Source organism: Drosophila subpulchrella, chromosome 2R, assembly GCF_014743375.2.
Source record: "Drosophila subpulchrella strain 33 F10 #4 breed RU33 chromosome 2R, RU_Dsub_v1.1 Primary Assembly, whole genome shotgun sequence".
Classification (NCBI taxonomy): Eukaryota; Metazoa; Arthropoda; class Insecta; order Diptera; family Drosophilidae; genus Drosophila; species Drosophila subpulchrella.
In genome coordinates this window covers 10794490-10815040 of record NC_050611.1, presented here as the reverse complement: position 1 = coordinate 10815040, position 20551 = coordinate 10794490, and the positions used below count along the sequence as shown (strand labels likewise).

Here is a 20551-nt window from a genome sequence, read left to right as displayed (position 1 = left end):
GGCCTAAAATGTCGCCGCGCTCACTTATCGTGCCTCATTGTGAGTCATGACCGCCTGTTTTTATAGTTTGCCCCGATTTGTATGCGTATTTGTATTTAAGCATTCATATGACCACATTAGCTCGTCGGCGATGGGGTAGGGGGTTTCGGGGTTCGAGGAAAAACGAAAGAAAAATAATCATAAATTCCAAATGCGGCACTTATAATGCCAGCTGAGTGATGAAATGGCGGGGCCAGGCAGACATTGTTGGCCATAAAATTGGCGACACACGACAAAAAACTTTGCCGCCAAAGAATACGAAGCTTTGAATTTATTTAAAAAAGGGAAATACGCTAAGAAATACCCACTCTACTGTGAGCCAAGTTGTCCCCATTGACTTTTGGTTACTTTGTGCATATACAAGGGTGGTCAAAAGTATTTTCACAAAAAAAAAGTTAAATATATTCATAATTTGAACTTACATCTTGTTAACTTTGGCATCAATGGAAAGGTAATTTAAATGCCGTTTGAATGATACAATACATTTCTTAACACATTCAGTACTTATTGAAAAGGACGAATTTGTGTGAAAATGTCCTTTTTGAACTTTTTTCCTCGACTTGAAAACTTAAATTTTTTGATGCAAAAAGTTTCTTCAAACAAAAATAATAGTAACTGCAAAAAGAATTTTTCAAAAATCATTTTGCTTATATTTTTTATGATTTTTTAAAGGTGACACTGTCGGAAAATATTTGTATGAAAAAGAGAAAAATATGGCTAAAATGCATGTTTCTAAGCATTTTCAAAAAATCATAAAAAATATAAGCAAAATGATTTTTGAAAAATTCTTTTTGCAGTTACTATTATTTTTGTTTGAAGAAACTTTTTGCATCAAAAAATTTAAGTTTTCAAGTCGAGGAAAAAAGTTCAAAAAGGACATTTTCACACAAATTCGTCCTTTTCAATAAGTACTGAATGTGTTAAGAAATGTATTGTATCATTCAAACGGCATTTAAATTACCTTTCCATTGATGCCAAAGTTAACAAGATGTAAGTTCAAATTATGAATATATTTAACTTTTTTTTTGTGAAAATACTTTTGACCACCCTTGTATATTCAAGCAGAACTTCTCTGATTATATACCCAATATTTTTCTGTCAAATTTCATTTTGATTTAATTTGTCCCGGCAAATAGAGTGGCAAAGTGTCAGGAGCAATTTGCTGCACAAATATTTAGCTGTATGCAGTCACTCGAAGCCAAAGCGGAAACACTCAGCCAGCATAATCGATAGTTTGGAATATTTAAAGGAGCTCCAGCTGCGGCTCCAGCTCCTTGGCTTCTCTCTCCAGTCTAGACATTTGTTGGCCAAGTTGAGGAGAAGGAGCCCCGTCGAGTGCATCGACTGCCACTCAAGGCGTCATTGCGATGTCAGTGCAACTTAACCTTAAGTGCCCGGGATCATGGACAATCCAAGGCTTCCTCGCATCTCTTCAAGGAGTCTTGGCTTTCGCCTCCTATCCGTTCCGGCACACATGCTGATATTGAGCTTCAGTTGGGATTAACTAGGCCAAAGACATCCTCCTGTCAGGTTGCAATAACCCCATTGAAGTGTTATCTTCTCATTGATATTTGCCGTTTTCAATTGTTATCAAATCATAAAGTCAGCTATAAAAGCGAATCATAGAACAGCTTACTCTTTTAAATGATAAGTTAAAATTAGATTTCTAGCCTAAAACCAGTCTTTACATTAACTTTAAGTGGAAATGACTGTACATTTATAATATATTTTTAACAATTCTAAAATATTTAGAAAGGAAAGTAAAAAGTTCTCGAAAAAGACAATTAAATATTCTTGATATCAAGGTTTTATGGCTCTTGAACTTTTTCTGTTTTTAAATTTCAAGACATCAAGGCAAAGCCATATAATATCACCTCCACTATATAATATCACCTCCACTACATTTCACGCTCAATTAAGGCGGCTTTGATTTAATAGTTGGCCAATCGATTTTCGGTAATTTCAATTTATGTCCCAAGCAAATCGCCGCCATAAATATGCATATGTTATGCCGTGCGAACCCCTCGCAACCGCAAACATTTTCCACCACATTTGCTAATTTTCGGGTTGAAAAGTCGGCAAATATTTTTGGTCCTCTAACCGCAGCTCAGGGGTTTTCGGGATGACAGTTTTGAGGGGCTCGACCCCTGGGCCATTGGCCATGCATCATGTTAATTTGCAGGCGGCGAGCGTTTTTGATTTTGATTAAGCGCACGCTTAAAGCCAAAGCCAAAATCTGACAGCCGCCAGCTGCCGTTCGGTTCGGTTTGGATCGGCTGCTACTGTTGCTGTTATCGATAGCCCAAGTGGGCCCAGAATGACGGGCCAAACAAACTGGCTAACAACAATTTGGAGGCTTCGACAAGTTGGGCCAGGCATTTCCTGGCAGCCACATCGTTAATTTTCACAGCGTGAGCAAATTTTCCATGCATAAACTTAAAATTAGCACAAGGCTCCCCATCGCCCGCAAAATGTGTGGGTTGGGGTTGGGTCCCAAAAATTTGTGTGAAAATCTTTTCTCTGTTGCCCATAAATTGCATGCTCGCTGATAAACAATAAATTAAGTTCTGCTTCAGCCCTGCTCCCCTGCCCTGCCCCGCATTTTCCGCTTTGCGAATTTCCCACGCTTTTCCGCGCCGTTTATGCGCCACGCACGCATACGTGCAACATTCTAAGCTAATTTTCGCTCGCTTTTGATACCCTGTTACCTATCGGTGTGAATTGCGGTTGGGGGTGGTGGAATGAAGGGTATTGGATGGTACATGGACTGGAAAATCGGTTTTAAGCCGTATCAACATCTTACAACCCTCCGAGAAATATTTTAAAAACCAATATCAACGCACTAAGTTATTGATAATGATCAAGCTATATTGGAAAATTACATGTCAAATGTATCTAAATTTTATTTTGTTCCTTTTTTTATAACAAAAATATAAAAAATAATGTTTTAAGAACTTAGGTTTCAGCCTTGAGGGAACGCAGTCTTAAAATATTTTAATGAAAGTATGAAAGAACTACACCGAATAATTCAACTGAATTGTATTATTTACGACTTATCTTTTTTTTCATGTTGAAAAGTATTGGGGAAAGTAATCAAAATAAATAATAAAATCAACTTAAGGACTTCAAATCTGTTTATGGCTATTAACTTTCCTAACATAACATTATATTTTTTCAAAGAGCAACTCCGCTTCGATTAACGAAGCAAACTTTTCCCCGATGGTCCTCTTACATTATTATCTATTCCAAAATGTTTTACATTTTGCCCGAAGATGGAAAGCGGCACGTACGCAAATGTTGCGGGTGCGCATTAAATTTAACTTTGTGTTCCAAATTTTTCAAAAAGTGAATCGTAAAATTTGTCATGTCCCGACAGGCACCAAAAACCACCCAACCTCCAAACCTCCTAACCACCCAAACCACCGTGGATGTGGTGGAGTCGATTCGTGTTTTCACATTGCTACGCATGTGAAAAGTTTGCGTATGTCTTCCAGCTGGCTTTGGTGAAAGTGTGTGCGTGCCCCGGCGAAAGTTTTTACTTCTCTCTTCTTTTTTTTGCCTAGCGCGTGCGGAAACGGAAATGTGCAACAGCAGTTTTGCCCCGTCTTGGGGCGATGGATGGAGGTCCTTGATTCCTGGCTGCCAGTTAGAGTTCAGACCAGCGAGAGTTCGATAAACTGACGCCAGCAGGAGCTCGACTCGTATCGCCTCATTCAATTATTCGTATTCCAGTTGGCTGCATGCGATCTGCGCCGATTTGTACCAGGCTTTGATGTGCAAAACTTTTGGCCAGCTTTTTTCCCACTGATTCCCTTTGAGCCCCATCTGCCCGCGCGTCGCGTATTGATGAACTTAGTTCAACCGTTTCCTGGCTCCCCAAATGCCGTTATCTAACTTGGTTCTTTGGGACCGATGGACACAACTTTTACCCAAGCTTTGACATATTTAGTGGGCCAACTTTTTCGTGGCCATAAACTTGCCAAAGTGTGCTGATGACCGGAAAACACTTTTACCATCATAATTAGCATCTTTTCGCTTGGCGGAAAACAAAAGAGCAGATAATTGCGGCTATATATTTTCCCGTAGAGTATTTTATGTAATGTTATGTCTATTGATTGCGTACTCAGATCGAGGAAGTTAAGGAACATATTTTATTATGATCTGAAGTGACATGAAGTAAGGGGATATTTACTGAACATTTTATATTAAATAAGTTTGTCCATCCTTTTTGTCCTTTGAAACAAACCAATATACTTGAACGAAAAACAAATATACTTGATATGAAGCTTAGAGAACTTGGCTGGTTTCTTTCCCTTTCACATGGGTTACTTGAATAAAAGGGTCTTGTTCAAAAGCTTAAAATTAAAATTTGAGTTTGCCTTAATTAATGTCAATACTCAAATTTAACTGTTTAATATTTTATGAGTATTAATTTTACACTGTTAGAAACTCTTTGATGCAATTTTTAAGAAATGCAAACTTTTAATCGCGAAAAAAGTATCGCTTTGAATTTTTTACAAAGTCTTCTTTTAAGTCATATATTTAGCTTGCATAATTTTTCTGCGAATATACGTTGGTGAACCATGTCTTTGCTTATGTAAGGGAGATAATCGATTCTTTGAAACAGCTAGGTTTAAAGTCCCCGAGCACTTCACTTGGTCCTCACCAAACACTCACGCTCCAGCAAACAAAATGCCGAAAGAAATAAAAAAGAAAGTATAATTGTTTGTTGAGGATTTTTTCGTGCCACACACACACATATCCCCGCTTTGCGTTCATTTATTTGTTTTTCAGCCTCGTTTTTGAGCAGAATTTTTATGCGAATTTTATTACTTTTCAGTTTCAGTTAGGGCTTTGGCAGCCACCAAAAGTTGCGGCCACGTTGGGGGCTCGGGGCATTTGAATGCCCGCGCTAAAACCAACAATACGTCGCTACGTATGTGCAAATGAAAATGAAAATAAATTTCCATTTGGCACAAGTTTTTATGCCGCTGCTTTAGCACCAATCCGCTGACCTCCATCCCGTCTCCATTTTTTGTTTTTATTTCTAGGATACAGCGCTGCGTTGGCGCCCACGCCGCCCACCACGACGACAACAACAATCTCGCCCTCCAATCTGCTGCCCTACTTTGACTTTGATGTGCCGCGCAACTTGACCGTAACCGTCGGCCAGACCGGCTTTCTCCACTGCCGCGTGGAGCGGCTCGGCGATAAGGATGTAAGTAGAAAGTAAAAAGTTTGCTAAAATCGGAAAATCCTTTGGCCATTCGGGGGGCAACGCACTATGAATACCCTTTGGGGATGTCCAAAATATTCTTTAAGCTGTTGAAACGAACCAAAAGCTAGTAAATAAACCGTAACTTAGGACCAATATCTCAATGTCATGTTAACTTTTGTTGCTGGGTTAAATATATTTCGAAAACATTCAGTTACTTAATATCAGGTTAGTGTTTATATGTAAATATGTGTCGTTTGTTAAACTAACATTATGTTAAAAAAAAGAAGTTGTCTTGAGAATGTTAACTTAACTGAGAGATAAGAAGCTTTAACCTTAGCATGACATTGAAATATCAGTCGTTAAACAAGTATGCCATTGTTTGATTCATAGCTTATGACTTATTTTAGTTATAAATAAATATTTATTTAGATTGTTCATGTGAAAGATAAAATGTATGCTAGGTTGGTCTTTTCATTTTATATACTTTTTTATGTTAACGATTAAATGAAATAAATAAATAAAAAACCCAACCAATTTGATGGTTAAATAAAAGCCATGTTAGTAAATCTATATCGCCAATATTAATATTTAGCTACATTCAAAGTGTATGCAAAACAATACCAAAAAACCCCCCATTGACCAAAAATACACTTTGTAATTAAACAAAAACTGCACAATCAAAAAATGGTCCATTTAAAATGTAAAAATATAATTAATTGCTTTACGCAAATTTGTTTGCCTCTGGCATATCCGATGAAAAACCGACTGTTTAGCACTGAAAAACGCCCACAAAGCAGGGTACCAAAGTCAATGGCTTAACATATGGAAATTGTGGAAAATAAATGAAAATTCCGCTTGGGATTTGCAGGCACTCAATCATTCCGGCCGTGATTGCCAAACCATTGGGGTCCGGTTCGTCTCGATTCGTTTGGTTTCGTTTTCGGTCTAGTCCAGAGCCAGATGATTGAAGGTCGCAGTGGGTTGTTAACCCCTTGCCAAATATGGCCCCATACGCAAACGAGGGGGAGTGGTCCGGCCTAATATGTCAACATCACTGGCACATTAGGTGGGCGGCCGGCTGGCATCTCTTAGCCGGGATTAGCCCTTTGGCCAGGCGGAGTGGTCCATGAACAGTGGTCCGCCGTGTTGACAGATAGTCCAATCATTCAAAATTCAGGCCCTACCCTGGGTCCTCGAACCAGTGTGCATTAGCAGCCAGGACTCGTGCTGTTATTAAATGGCATGTGGATGTTGAGAGGGAAGTGTAGGGATAAGCCTGGCAAGATACGGGGGCCTAGGCCAAATTACCGGGTGATTTCGAGGCTGCACTCGAGACTGGGAGAAAAATGGCCCAACAAGACAGGCGACAACCCGGCAACGTCCTGTGGGAGTTGCCTTCCCTAACGAATCCCCTACAAACACACTTACTCTGTAAAATAGACTGGTGCTCTGTCCCGGCAAAATGACTAATTTATGAGCCATCAATCACGTGACTGGCTCAGCCATCATCCTAGTGCGCCCGTGTTATCAGCTTTAATTTGCCCGCTTTAAGGTGGCCAAGGTGGGGAGTGGAGTCAAGAAAGACGTCAGCCGAGGCCGGAAACCGGAAGTTGTGCGCCTTGAAGGAAGCAGCCAAAGTGCAGGCACGAGCCGAGAAACAGGAAAAGGAAGAGCAACTAGAACAGGAGTAGCTCTGCCGGCCTACATCATCAGCCAGCTAGCTCAAGTTTACCCATTTAATTCGAGCTCTCATCGGGAAAGTTCATTAAAAGCATTGAAACTACATTAAACAAATGACACGCAAACAACGAAAGCCCGGCCAAATCCTTGCCCTTGAGGCTTAATTACTCGCCCAGACCCAGTACCTTTAGCGCTAACCATCCTTAACCCCATCCCCTCGAGACCCAGTCCAGTATTAGTCGTTGCCCCTTCTTCAGTTGCCTCCTTCAGGCAGCTGATGTTGCTGTTGTGCTTGGTGTTGCTGTTGTGCCTGATGTTGCTGCTGTTGCTGCGACGGATGTTGCTGCTCGGTCGGCTTGTCGCCCTCGCTCTCGCGTGCACTTGCGTCAGCAATCGACTCCACGGTGGCCGCCACCACTGCGGCAAGGACATCGCTGTCCAGCCTCGTGCCCCATTTGTGGGCCAACTTGTCCTCTGCCTCCTCCTCGCTGGAGCTGATCAGGATGGCCGGCGCACGGCTGGGCATTGGCACTTCCAGCTGATCGTGATGGGTGAACATGGAGGCTGTCGTCGAGGCCGTCTCCAGCTGAAACGGTCGCAGGAAGCGACTCGGGTTGGGAAAGGGCCGTCGGTTCTCCAGGATAAGCTTAATGTCCCGCGCAGACTGCCACCAGCTAGGGGGATAAAAAGGGAAGAGAAAATGAAATCTGAAATTATTTGGTAAGAAAGGTACCTTAAACTTGTAAAGCCTTAAACTATATACAAATCCAGATATCTTGTAAAGGCATAAATTGTTTTAAAGTTGTATGATAAGGCACGAAATTATTTATAATTATGTTAATACTTTAAAACATCTCAAAACATATGATTATATATTAGCATGATAGCCTTAAATTATTTATAATTGAAAACGGGCACTTCAAATTTGTTAGTATAGTATAGTATTAAAGTAGGTTTCAATAATCTTACCGATACCAGGGCGTCAGCTGGGACTTGATCAGCATGTAAATGTTGGCAAAGTAAACGGTGATCTGGGGGCGGGTACATTAGACATGGATTGACGGATGAACAAAACCCCCTCTACCGTCATGAAGAGGAAGAAGAGCATCCAGGACTTGGTCCAGAGCTTGCTCAGTCCCCAGGAGTGGGTGTGCAGGGCGTAGTACTGGATGCCCACCAGCAGGGTCCCGATGATGCCGAAGGCCACCAAGGTGAGCAGGGAGAACATCTGGCAGTCCTCCTGCAGCGCCCTGCGACTCATGGCCCGCGAGTACCACAGACGCAGCGACTGCAGACAGGTGTACCTGCAACGGAAGCTGGAGAAGTGCACAGTCCGCCCAACAACGCAACCTCACAAAGCCGCTAACAAAGCCTTGCTAGCAATTAGGAGAAGTCGCTGCCACAGAAACGGGAGCAGAAGCAAAAACAGCCACAAAGCCAACTCAGCTGATTAAAATGATCTGAGCCGCAGGCGTCTTTCATCTGCCGCCGCTTCCTGTGGCATCTGCCATCTGCTTAATACACTCGGAAAAAAATCCCATTAAAATCTGCACCGTATTAAAGGATCTCGGCAGTTACCAAAAAAAACATATATAACGTTTAATCAGATATTCCCATTTTAAATTTGGGTATTACTTCATCTCTTAAAAAAAGATTGTACAAATCGCTTACAGAAGCTAAGCATTTTTTGTGGTCAAACATTTTTTTAAAATAAATTATTCCTAAAACAAGAGACCATAGCTATTGAGAAGGTTTATGAATATACAAATTTCTGGGTCCCATATTGTTTTAGTTTTTTAAAAATGATCTAATGAATATGTTCGATAGAAGTTTTTCCCCTCCATAATATATCTATATTAACCTATATTTTGGCAAACTTTAAGATTAAAAGGGAATTTTCGTAAGTGTTATTGGGACCTTTTTCCCAGTGTGCTCCTTAGCTTACCGCAGCGTCTGCTCCGTGTTGTACTGGAACTGGCACAGCTCGCAGGTGGTGCAGCGCGAGGTGCTAATCCAACGCTCCAGGCAGTGCACATGGACATATGTCAGCGATCCCTTGCACAAACACGGCGACACGAGCCTGCAAACAAAATGGGGGGCGGAACGGTCGGAAGTTTCAGTGGGCGTGGTTGGGTAAACAGCGGCAACAATGAGAAATCAGGGGATTAAAACGACAGCCAACCAGATAATCAGGGATAAAGTGCTCGATGGGGAAAGCGAGGTGATTTATAAAACCCGGAATCAAATGAGGATGGGTGGGTGCTGCCTGCAGTGTTAATTTTAATAATTAAAATAAATAAATGCATTCGCTGGCGGGCCCTGCACTAAATACATTAAATGCCGTGCAATTAATTTCTTGTACAATTTGCGGCTGCACGTACGTAATTAAATGGAAGTTACCGCACCCTGTAATGGTATATTACAAATGGGGGTATATTTCGGGTTGATTGGGGAGTACGTAAAATAGGTTTTTGAATTATTAAAAATTATGATTAGGAGATTTATTTAGGACAAGTTGTTTCTTGGGGGTTTTTTCAGTAACGGAAGTATGATATTAATATTTCAAGATCATTATTTAAGTTCTATATTATATAAACCCCCAGGGTAACCAAAATTCTTTATCCCTTACCCATCCTGGCACCTGAAAAGCATACTCACTGTTCGGGATTATCGGCGTTGTGACAAATGCGACAGACTAGCGATCCCACCGAGGGCATTGAATCGTTGGAAACGGACTCGTAGCCCAGGTTATTGCACTGGGTGGTTCCATCGATGCAGTGGCGCAGTGTGGCAATGGACTCCGTGGTCATGGGTTTGGGTGACGGGGAGGCGGAGGCATAGGCGGAACATGTGGCAGCGGCCAGAGCAGCCTCTGTGCTGACCAGGGGGTGATTGGGAGGATGGGGCAGCTTCTGGAACTGGACATTCGGCTTCAGGCCCAGGGAAACAGAGCAGGCCGGCAGCTCAGGACCCTCTGCATCCACTGGGATGGCCTCCTTATTCAGGGACTGATCCTTCTCCCAGGAATTGATGCGGGTCTCCACCACGATCATACCCGGTGGGGTGTCATCGGCACTACTGGAGGACAGAGCCTCCTCAATCTCCATCTCCAGGGTGGTTTCCGTCTTGAGGTCCTCCACATCTATGGTCGGATCGAGCCTATGGTCACCGGCATTGCTGGTGATGTCTGTCGGTGGGGTAAACTAGTATAGCTGCCATCGGGACCTGCACTTAACATCTCACCACATTTTTCGCACTCCATTTTTCAATCTGTTTGGGGGTTTTTGGGCTGTTGGGTACCGAAAATAACCAAAAATTTTAATACATCTTCTGTGTAATATTGATGTTGCCTTTGATTTCTTTTTGTATTTGGGAAAAAAAATTATTTATGAGGTCACTCAGGCTGTCACTTAGTTCATGGAGTGCTTGCTTTGTCACAAATGATTGGCAGGTATTATCTGATCAAGGAAAACTCATAAATATATTTGTAAGATAAGTGGAAGTTATAACCACTGAAATAATAAATATTGTAGAAGGAAGTTGGAATACTGCATGAATTCTTAATCATTATTGATTTGTCCAAGACAATATATTCAGCTTTAAGCGGTATTTCCGATATAATATAGAACTCAAGTTCCTAAGCCTTGTACTTTATCGATCTTCTCCTCGTTAGAAAATACTAGACATTTTTTCTATGGGAAGGTGCACGCCATAATGGGGGCAGTTAAGCATGCGCTGGCTGGAAAACAAACTTGTCCCGCAGCCAAGTCGCCCACATTAATTGTAATTGACAGACTGGAACCGCGCTGTCGGTGCCCACGCAAAAGCTGGCTTCTGCGGGCATGGGCATCCCATGCCCCAAAGTAAGCCCCCTCCAGCGCCGCCACTGCACCCATAAACTCAAAATTGAAAGTGTAACAGTTACGGCAAATAACTTTGCCGCCGCTTGGCTTCCATTATGCGCCACTCCACGCAGAGCAGGCTTCCCCGGGTAATTTATGCCCGTGCCGTTAGTTCGTTAGCCGCGAGTTTTCCGGACGGAACGGGATGGGTGCCATTTCCATATCAGCTGACACGGCCAGCGGTGCTCGGCTTTCGCTGCGTGTCTCTCCATACTCTTTTGAAGGATCTTGCTACTCCAAATAGAAGGTTTACAATTACATTATAATTTGATTACCATCAAAAAAAAATTTAAAATTGAAATGTAAATTAAAATGTTATTAAACAAAAAAAGGTGGTAAAAAGTAAAATATAATATAAACAAGCTTATTTTATACCAGGCCTTTAAAGACATTCTAAGCAGATATTGAAAATTAGGTATATAAATATAAACTATATCAAAGACTATTATGTGAAAAGGTATAGTTCCTAATTGTTCATAAAATCCTAAGTCCTTATTTTAATTTAAGTTATCTATAATTAAAGTTCTGTACAACAAATTTTTAACCACTCAAGTATCGCAGGAAAATGTTATGACACAATGCCACTTATAAGTCGACTTCTAACAATGATATATTACAAAATCTCAATGATGCAAAAACTCTCAATTAATCAGATAATTTTCCCGAAGAGTACTTATATCTTCGGTGGCCCAGGCTAACCTCCTGTTGTTTTGTTTTCGACCGCCCTCGCCGGAAGCTGGCGTGGAATCCGCTTGTTCAACTTGACTTCACAGGATTGTCCGTTCACTGTTGATTTATTACGCGCCGAGTGCCGCCGATGTTTTCATAAACGCTCCTCCACGGCTCCATCAGCGAACATGAGCACAAGCAATTTACTCGTGTAATACCAGAGGCTGAAAAGGCGGCTGGTAAAAAAGTATATTAAACAAAGTTTTAGGCTTTGTGAAAAGGCAACGAACCCTTTTTTTAATGCCGACAGGACAACCTTCGTTCGCAGAATTCGGGGTTACACAAAAAAAGAAGCGAAACAGAAATCAAAATCTGTTTACAACTTTGTTTACACAACGCTGCCATGGCATTGAAGTCTTCATTTGTTTATTGTCATGCCCGAAAGAAAAACAATTTAATTTGGATCAAGTTCATTAAGTGAAGCCCCAGTAATTTGCGAATTTAGGAATTTCCGAACTGGAACCGCTTTCCACAGAGCTTAATGGAACTTTTCACGCTATTTCCTAAGCTCGGACAAAGCCAGTGGGGCAACAAACTAGCAACTGCAGCGGCCAAAGAGACTGCAACTATTTTTGGCTCTGTCGGGTTTGGGCCAAGTCTAAAGTCTCTCTCTTGGTTAGAGACGCAGAAAATGCGTCAGCAAAGTTTTTAATGTATTTTCGCCAAGTTTTCCACACGCTCGCACAAACACGCTCACACACACACACACAGGCAACCTCAACTGAAACTTCTTTCATTTGGCATTTTCCTGCGAGATGACAGAAAAACAAAAAGGGAAAGTAAGAGTGCTGCAAGTAGAGCGAAAGTTTCCGGCCGCAGCGAACACACAAAGTGTTAAATAATATAAAGCTATGCTTGTGGTATTTATTTAAACCTAAAGACATTACGAAAATTATACCCCGAGCAAAGTTTCAACACTCACGGGACTGTTGCAACCTGGCTGTCCCCTTTCGGATCGGAGGAGAAAATCCCGAGATTGGGACAACTTCTTGACAAGGGATCTGGCTGCGAACTTGTCTGGAGTTGTAAAACTTTTCACTTTTGATTTTCGCCTTTTCAAGCTGGAGAATTAAATATTTAAGTGCCGCCCGGTTGGAATATCTAATTGAGGGACTGCGATAAAGTTGCCATTCCGATAGTTATTTAGTTTGTGCCGCCGCCTGTCGCGTTTACTGTACATTTCAGGCTCTTTTTATGGCCTGTAGAAAACGCAATTGCCTTGCCTCCTTGGCATTACTCATACGCAGTGTGTTACAGGGACAATAACGAAGGGTTAAATCGCCCTCTATGTTGCCGAGATTTGACCTTTTTCCCCCCACCTCCTGCAGCTTAATTTACATTCGGCCCAGACAATTCGCCTATGATCATGAGGGGCGTAAAAGCGGCAGTCACTCATAAAAGTTTTACAAGCGAATGATTTTTATTTTTACGTATTACGTGACCGATTTCATTTGGCTGCCCCCCGATTTCAGCCCCAAATCGAATGAATTTATCAGATGGCCAATAGTGTTTGCCAAATAGTTGAATGGCCAACTCAACTTAAAAGCCCACGGGGCTGGAGCAATTAAATTTATTAATGAGCTGGCATATTTTCACATTTAATGTTGACAGTCGGAAGGCATTTAAAGTTTTCCTGCTGGGGTGAATGGGGCCTTAAACCAGAAGAGGAAAACTTTTTCCATGTAATTAAAATTGAGTATCGCAATGACCGGGAGAAACAACAGAAACTAAGGTCATCAAATAAATTGGAAACAATGTGCCAAAAAGGGGACAAAGTGTGTGGGTTGTTCGGGTTCTCAAGAAATCACTGTTCGTTTTTTGTCAGGGGAAGTGGGATGGCTATGGAGACACAGAAAATCATGGTTAATGGCTTTCCCCAAAAGATTTCCCAGCTAAAGACGAAGGCAAGGGCGAAGGCAAAGGCGCTGGACAATCAAATGAAAATGTAATTCAAGCCATAATAAAAATGCTCCCAAATAAAGGCTGAAAATGGCGTCAAAGCTGTCTCATTGCCTATATTTTTTTCCTACTCCATTCCAAAAGGATTGAAGGCTATTTGAAACAATTGGAAATCGCGCTGAGCAAGCAGCTTTGACAAAATTGACATCGACCCACTGACAGACTGACCTTACGACCAGTCTGGCTTAAAGAGTTTCGCAATTGTCGAGGGCCATTTGTATGAGCATCTTTCATTTCCCGTCAACGGGGCGTATACGGAACGTTGGCCTTTTCACGCTCAAATGTATTCTCGACTTAAGCTCGGCAACTTTGCCCTTCTATTGCCGTGTGTTTCTCTAGCCCACTGTGTTGCTTTTTGTTTGTTTGCTGATTAAATGCCAGTAACAAAAAGCAAAATGTTAAAGATTAACCAACGCCGGAACAGGAGAAAAAAAAAAAAAAAAAAAAAAAGGAAAGTTAACTTTGCGCTTTGTTTTTCATTTTGCCACCTCAACCCAACTCCTGGGAGTGTTTGGGGAACAGCAGACAAAACACGTTTAACTCAGTTGCGAGGAAAAAAGTTTTAAGTGCGGAATTTGTAATGCTCCCGAAACTTTGCCAACTGCGAAAAGCACTTCATTCCGATCCCTTGTTTTCGTTGTAGGTCTCCTGGATACGCAAACGTGATCTGCATATCCTCACCGCCGGCGGCACCACCTACACATCCGATCAGCGTTTCCAGGTGAGTTTAAATGTCGTCTAGAGTCTGAGGTGCTAACTTAGGGAATTCCTCCTCCTCGCCGCAGGTTCTGCGACCCGATGGCTCCGCCAATTGGACACTGCAAATCAAGTATCCGCAGCCACGTGACTCCGGCGTCTACGAGTGCCAAATCAACACGGAGCCCAAGATGTCCCTGTCGTACACCTTCAACGTAGTGGGTGAGTAATGGCCAAGAATGTTTAGTAAACAACTTCTATATATTTTACAAACCTACAATAATATTTTTAAGAAACAAATTTAAAGTTTATTTGTAACTAAATTTAATTAAGAACACTAAAGTATTATACTTATAAAGGCTTGCTCGTATTTTTACATACTTTGTGGCTTAAAATATAAGAATAACCTTTCTGAATTTTGAATAACATAAATAAATTATTTTCAATAAAATCCAGGCTTGCCAATTTTGGTTGCGAACAGGATTTGCATTTCTATTTATACGTAATCCCTCTAGGTAAAAAAGCTAGCTGGATTTATAGATAATTCGAGTAAAGCAAGTCCTAGTTGGTTCCTTCGACCCTTTCTATTTTTATTTATACCTTGAAATTTCCGTAATGCTGACTAGCAGATATTCAACAGTTTGTGCCATAACATAACCATTACCCATGACTCATCACCTAGGCAGATAATCAAAAGTTCGACCATTATCCGGCACTGAAAAGTAGGCCAATGGAAATGGAAGGTAAAGATGGTGGAGATTGCAAAGGAGGCTGGCTCAAAATTGGTCACAAGCCACTGAAGTGATTACTTTTATGGGCTAAGCTCTTGAAGCTCTTCAGCAGTTTTGAGCAAGCTATGCAGGTTTCAAGAGCTTAAGCAAGCCATACAATATGCATGTTATTTTCCCAGGACCGCCTGCTTGGAGCATGTGAGCCCAGTTAGTAGCCATTTTGGCCACCCGTCGAGCAGTCCAGGAAGCAGCCTTCTTCTGCTCCTCGTGATTATAAAATTTTCAATTCGGTTATGTGCAAATTGGCATGCTGAGCAGTGTAGAAGTTGAGGGTTAAACGTGAGCGAGCGTTTTACCTCTTTGTCTTGCCAATTGGCCGGGTAATTAGTTTGCACTTGGCTCGAAGACCAGAGATTGCAGATTGGAGGTTCTGAACCCTTGTCATACATCACAAATTGGAAATGGATGGATGGGCAATAGGCTTTAGTCCTGAATCCTGAAAGACGTTATCCTTGGGAGCACACTTGCCCCCAAATTTGTGTGGGCAATGTTTGTGGGTTTTCGGTTTCGTTCCTGTTCGGTGCATTTTTATCGCATTTGATATTAGCAAAATGCATTTGGCTAAAAGCTTCTGGTGCGGAAGAGTGCTCTCAATGAGCTTATTTGATCTCTGATTTCCTCCCACAAAAAATGTTTGTGTACGATGTTGTTTTAGCCACACGGCCAAACGACTTTTGGCCAGTATAAAATGCTTTGGTCAGCCCCCCACTCGGTTATGAATCTTTTAGTGCCTTAGAGCCGGGGAATATGAACGAGAGCTTTGAATATAAGTTTACACGCATGCAGGAGATGGGAACTATGTATGAGTTTGTGTGGCAACTTGACAGGCTGACAAGTCAGCTTCAAACACTCACAGAGCCGCAGAGACAGACACATAGAGTCATAAATATTACATTTGCGGAAATGCAAATGACTGCGAAACGGCTGCATATAGCCTGCATGTGCCACGCCCACATTGGTGGGCGGTTATGGCTCCCAGAACGGGGAGGCAAACTCATTTGAATGCCCAAAAAGAAATGTGCATATAAAATATTCGACATGCCACTCACGCGGAAACAGCAAACAGCAGGTCAGTGGAGACAGTGGTGGAAAAACTATGGATTTCATATGATATTGAAAATGATATTAGAGAGAAATAAAAAATCGCTTGAATGAAAATAATACAATAAAATATATGCCAAGTCGTAAAAGAGTACAATTTCTTATTTGTCACATATTTCTGGCCTCTTAATTGTGACCCCACTGTACCCAGTATGCCGTCATTGTCGCTGCAAACAAGTTTGTTGTTATGCCAGCATTTTTATGCGCTTATGCAAATAAAAAATTGTGCACTAAAAATTCCATAAATTTGTGTTTTTCTTCCACGGCTGCTGTTTCTTTTCGACGCCAGTGAAAATTCTATTACACGCCATCCCAGAGAAAATAAGAGGAGTGAAATAAAAGTGGAGAACGAGGCAGATGATAAACAAAACAGCGCCAAGTTGACCAGAGCGTCATAAACATAAATCGCCTTCAGTCTGGGCCGCCTTTTCCGCCACCCACTTGACACCACCCACCACCCACCGCCTTGGCCGCAATATTTTTGACATTTTAATGCTGCAGCAGCCGCTCCAATTGCTTAAATTACCAACTTTATGTACTCGACTCTACTTGAGTACAGGAAAATGGTGGAAGGTACTGCCAACTAGGTGTCAGCGGTGGAAGCATGTTTATATGCACATAGATACCTCCAGACCCGACTCGATTTAATTTTGAATTTAAGGCAAATTACCAAACACACTGATAAAGCGAGCAAATTGTAAATTAAATTATGTCGTCCTGTCCCACTCAAGCTGAGCGACAACAAGAGAACAGGACCCAACTGACAGCCCAAGGACGAGGAGCAGGATAAGTGCTGGGGCCAACAAAAATAAATCGAGAAAGCCAGCTAAATGAGGGAAAACCGACTTTGGTTTGCACTTGCGCTGGGGAATCTTACAAAACAGGAAATATTTTTTTATTCCCCCAAGTCCCCCCACAGATATTTTACAGTGATTTCTTAAAAAAAGTCATAGATTAATATCAATTATAAGACTTATATGCACAGCAGTATTTTAAACGTTGGAGGCTAGGCGAAAATTTTTTTTTAACGCAAGTTCACTTAGAATCGATTGTTAATAATTGGTTTTTGCATATAATCCGATGCTTAGATGATCTTCAAAGTCATTAAAAATCCTTAAGTTACAGATTATTATAAAGGGATTTGTGGTAAATGATCTTTAACATCGCTTCTCAACTTTAAGCACTAGTTTTTTATTATTTAAATTTTAATGTTTCTATTAAATTTTTTTAAAATAGAAGGATAATCCACAAAATAATGCTATAGAATATAATGACTTTATAAAATTGGTGACTTTTCCTCTACTAATTACAGAGAAGTTACCATATTGGTAGCACCTCCTGTAAGGGTATAATAGAAACGGTGTTGTTGATGATTCTGAAAAAATTTGTTTACCAGCGTGAATGTAATCAAGCGTAAGCGCTACCTTGCTTAGTTCAGTCGGATGGGAAGGTAAAGAAAAAAAATTGGAGTGAAAAACAAATTGCACAACCAGCGGAAGAGCTGCAGCCAGGAAAAGGATCTACAAGGAGCTGGAATTGAAGGCAATTTGAATGCGTAGTTGACAAGATGGGGATGCCAAGTAGATGGCTCATTTCGGGCTCCATAAACCAACACTTTAGCAGCAAGGTGCTGTTGACATTAGCAGCCGGCAAATTGCATGCAATCAAGCGAAAATAATAATCCCAAGCATAAGCAAGTCAAGAGCAATAAATAGCTTCGGGCTGCAGGACCTTCATCCCTTTCAGTGAGTTCTGTAAAAATCACATTTGAAGTACTCAGCAATAAGTGTCGAAACTACCATAGGGGAAGATAAATAAAGCTTTATGTGACCAAGGGCTATAAACAAGACTTTAAGTATACATAAAGTCTAATCAAGTTACCAAGCATCCCCCAAAATACCACAGTCTTGCTAATACAGTTGGAAAATCCCCGCAACACAGTGTTTAATTTTAATCACTTTCAGCCTTGGATAAACTTCAACGAATCGTTCAATGGAAAAACCATGAAAATTCGCGAACTTTTGAGTCTCAAGCTTCGATCGACTTAACCGATAATAACTTCCAGTGGGACACTTTCTAGAGAAGTGCCTTTTATTATTTTCCCTTGCCTTGAGCTCCACTAAATTAGTTTCAAGTCGGGGGAGTGTTCTTTGGCAGCTTGAATGGAAAAGTAATTGTGTGCCACGAAAATCCATTAACGTGGCCTTGCCAAAAACAAAGAAATCGTTATGAGCCACAATTTGGAAGTTCGACTTCGCCATCGCCATCGCCTTCGCAATTGTTTCCTGAGGTTAATAGATGAAAACCAAGAAAATGCAGGCAATTATGATGCACACTGAATGCTCAAGAAGCGAAGACTTGAGCCAGCTTAAAAGTTAAGCGATTCTCATTGTCTTGCCAGCAACAAATTGCTCCTGCAGTTGTTTCTGCCTGACCCAATTCGCATGCAAATTGTGAGCAAACGTGGGCAAAAGTTTACCTTTCCTTAATATATACAAGAAATACACAAATGGCCAGGTGAGGCCATGAGATAGAGGGTTCGCAACCGAGGGGATAATGAATTTTTATAAATAAGTTGCAAGGACGCCGTGGCAGGAAGGTCTCCGAAGGACTCCGCTGAGCCGCACAATTTGCCCGGCAATCAAATGTTTTACTTCCCATTTCGTTCATTTGCAGCTCAAATTACATTCTACGCCGAATGCCTAGACCAAAAAATGCCCCAATGATAAATTACTAAGATATTGCCGGGAAATGGGATAAAAAGGAGCTGCTGCGTAGGAGGAAATGATTAATGTCTCTGCAGCAATGTCGAATTATTAATAATAATAATAATCACAACAATGGAGACTACTGAAAAGAGGCCGTAACTCGGGATTCGGGCAATGATGATGTTTTGGCATTTCATTTCGGGCTTTTTGGGGATGGGAACTAGGATTCTGACAGGAAAATGAGTTGGAGAAGGGGGAACACTTCATCAATTGTGCTGGCAATGCGGTTGACTTTTACAAATTGAATTTGCTTATTTGATTTGACAATTAATTCCAAGCAATTGCACTGCGTCCACGTCCGATTAATTGTCGGCCGGAATTTAAAGAGGTCATAGGTTATGGGTCGTAGTTCGTAGGCTTAAAGCGGCCTTCAGCACGGCCCAGTTTGATATTGTTTTTCGGGGCAATAAATACCGAGATGTTGTTACATGTGTGCAAACATGCATCAACACAGGCGAAGGGTAATAAATTTTTACAGCCCCAGAGCATAAGGATTCTGGAATCCGGAGCCCCGCAGCCTGCGATGCACTGGCCCCAAAAAGTATGCCATGTTTTGTGCCCCGAACCCTCTGCAAAGTTCATCGCTCCAAATGTTTATGGCCATATAGGCTTATGCGCATTTTATGCGCGAAATCAAGAAAAATTAAAATGAAAATGCATTTCCCAAACCCATGCCCAAGCCCTCCTTTCGTTTCGGTACTTTCTGCTGCGGCTGCACAAAATTTCTCCACAGTCTGAGCCTCAGCCTGAGCTGGCTGTGTGTGTGTGTTTAAACAGGACTCGGCCAAAGGACTTTGTTTGCCAGGACAGGGGGCGAAAAGGACTACGAGGGTGTTTTGACTTTGGCAGGTGGCCAGATGTAGACTTTGCAACTTTTCAGCCTGGGTCAACTGCGGCCAGGTCTAATGAAAACTTCAAATAGCCCACCAACTTGGTCCCTACTCTCATGCAAAACGCAGCTCGGCAATTGTCAGGCCCACTTAATCTAATTATAGTTAAATAAGCAATTTTCCACGGGAGATCCTCTCGAATTGGTTCACATTTATTCCGCCTGTCATGCGGGCTCGCACCTGGTGGGGCCACATCATCCCCAACCAAGAATCCTTGGAAAAGGAAACCCATTCGTGGGAACCACAGGCGCGTTGTCAGCTGCATGTACATATGTAGGTTTGTGGGCCGTGGAGGCAATAATTTTCGCCACCACGGCTCCTTGCACTGCGAGGTTGGCAGAAGTCATAGACGGTTAGCTTTCGCTGCCACAATTGTTTTCCCAGGCTTAGTATATGTAGTATGGCATGGTACAACAACGGCCATCAGCGACAACAACGTGCTTTTCTCGCTTTACTCGCCTCTTTTTTCCTAGATATATGTGTGCGGGTCTATAAAACAGCCAGATAATCGCCCCAGCATGTTCGAATTCCATTTGGGGTTCTTTTCCACCTTTGTTTCCACGGTGTACATTACTTTTTCCACTTGGCATTTCATTAAGATTAACATTTTTGGGGCGCCTGATTTAAAGGCCAACTTAAAGTTCCCTTGTAGCGGGCGTTATGGTAAAGTCATCAACGCTTTTTGCCCTGAATTTCTGGGGCATTCAATATTCGTTCCATTCGGCAGTTGCCACACGATTGAATGGCAACCAACATCGCCGCACAAAGGAGAGTGTGT

At 41.8% G+C, this 20551-nt stretch overlaps 2 protein-coding genes across 3 annotated transcripts in view; one reads left to right on the top strand and one right to left on the bottom strand.

The window, feature by feature from the left end:
* LOC119550914 (zwei Ig domain protein zig-8) overlaps window positions 1–20551 on the top strand; it is a 54816-nt gene that overhangs the window by 27992 nt on the left and 6273 nt on the right. The window contains exons 2-4 of the mRNA XM_037859906.1: window positions 5091–5257; window positions 14171–14248; window positions 14313–14445. Of these exons, the coding sequence (XP_037715834.1) occupies window positions 5091–5257; window positions 14171–14248; window positions 14313–14445 (378 nt within the window). The remainder of the gene's footprint in view (window positions 1–5090; window positions 5258–14170; window positions 14249–14312; window positions 14446–20551) is intronic.
* On the bottom strand, window positions 6980–10352 carry LOC119550912. 2 transcript variants are annotated; one of them, XM_037859905.1, is made up of 6 exons: window positions 10184–10352; window positions 9596–10124; window positions 8883–9017; window positions 8022–8241; window positions 7907–7968; window positions 6980–7611 (listed from the first exon to the last, which is right to left on the bottom strand). In XM_037859905.1, the coding sequence occupies exons 1-6, from the start codon at window positions 10197–10199 to the stop codon at window positions 7191–7193; spliced, it is 1383 nt and encodes a 460-aa protein (XP_037715833.1). In that variant the 5' UTR covers window positions 10200–10352; the 3' UTR covers window positions 6980–7190. The 2 variants fall into 2 exon arrangements, with proteins under 2 accessions (XP_037715833.1, XP_037715832.1); XM_037859904.1 differs by having other exon boundaries at window positions 10181–10351.

Coding starts and splice junctions, on each gene's coding strand:
- LOC119550912 (XM_037859904.1), bottom strand. Junction 9,018..9,595: donor AACGCCGATAATCCCGAACA/GTGAGTATGCTT, acceptor TTTTGTTTGCAG/GCTCGTGTCGCCGTGTTTGT. Junction 7,969..8,021: donor TCTTCTTCCTCTTCATGACG/GTAGAGGGGGTT, acceptor ACCCGCCCCCAG/ATCACCGTTTACTTTGCCAA.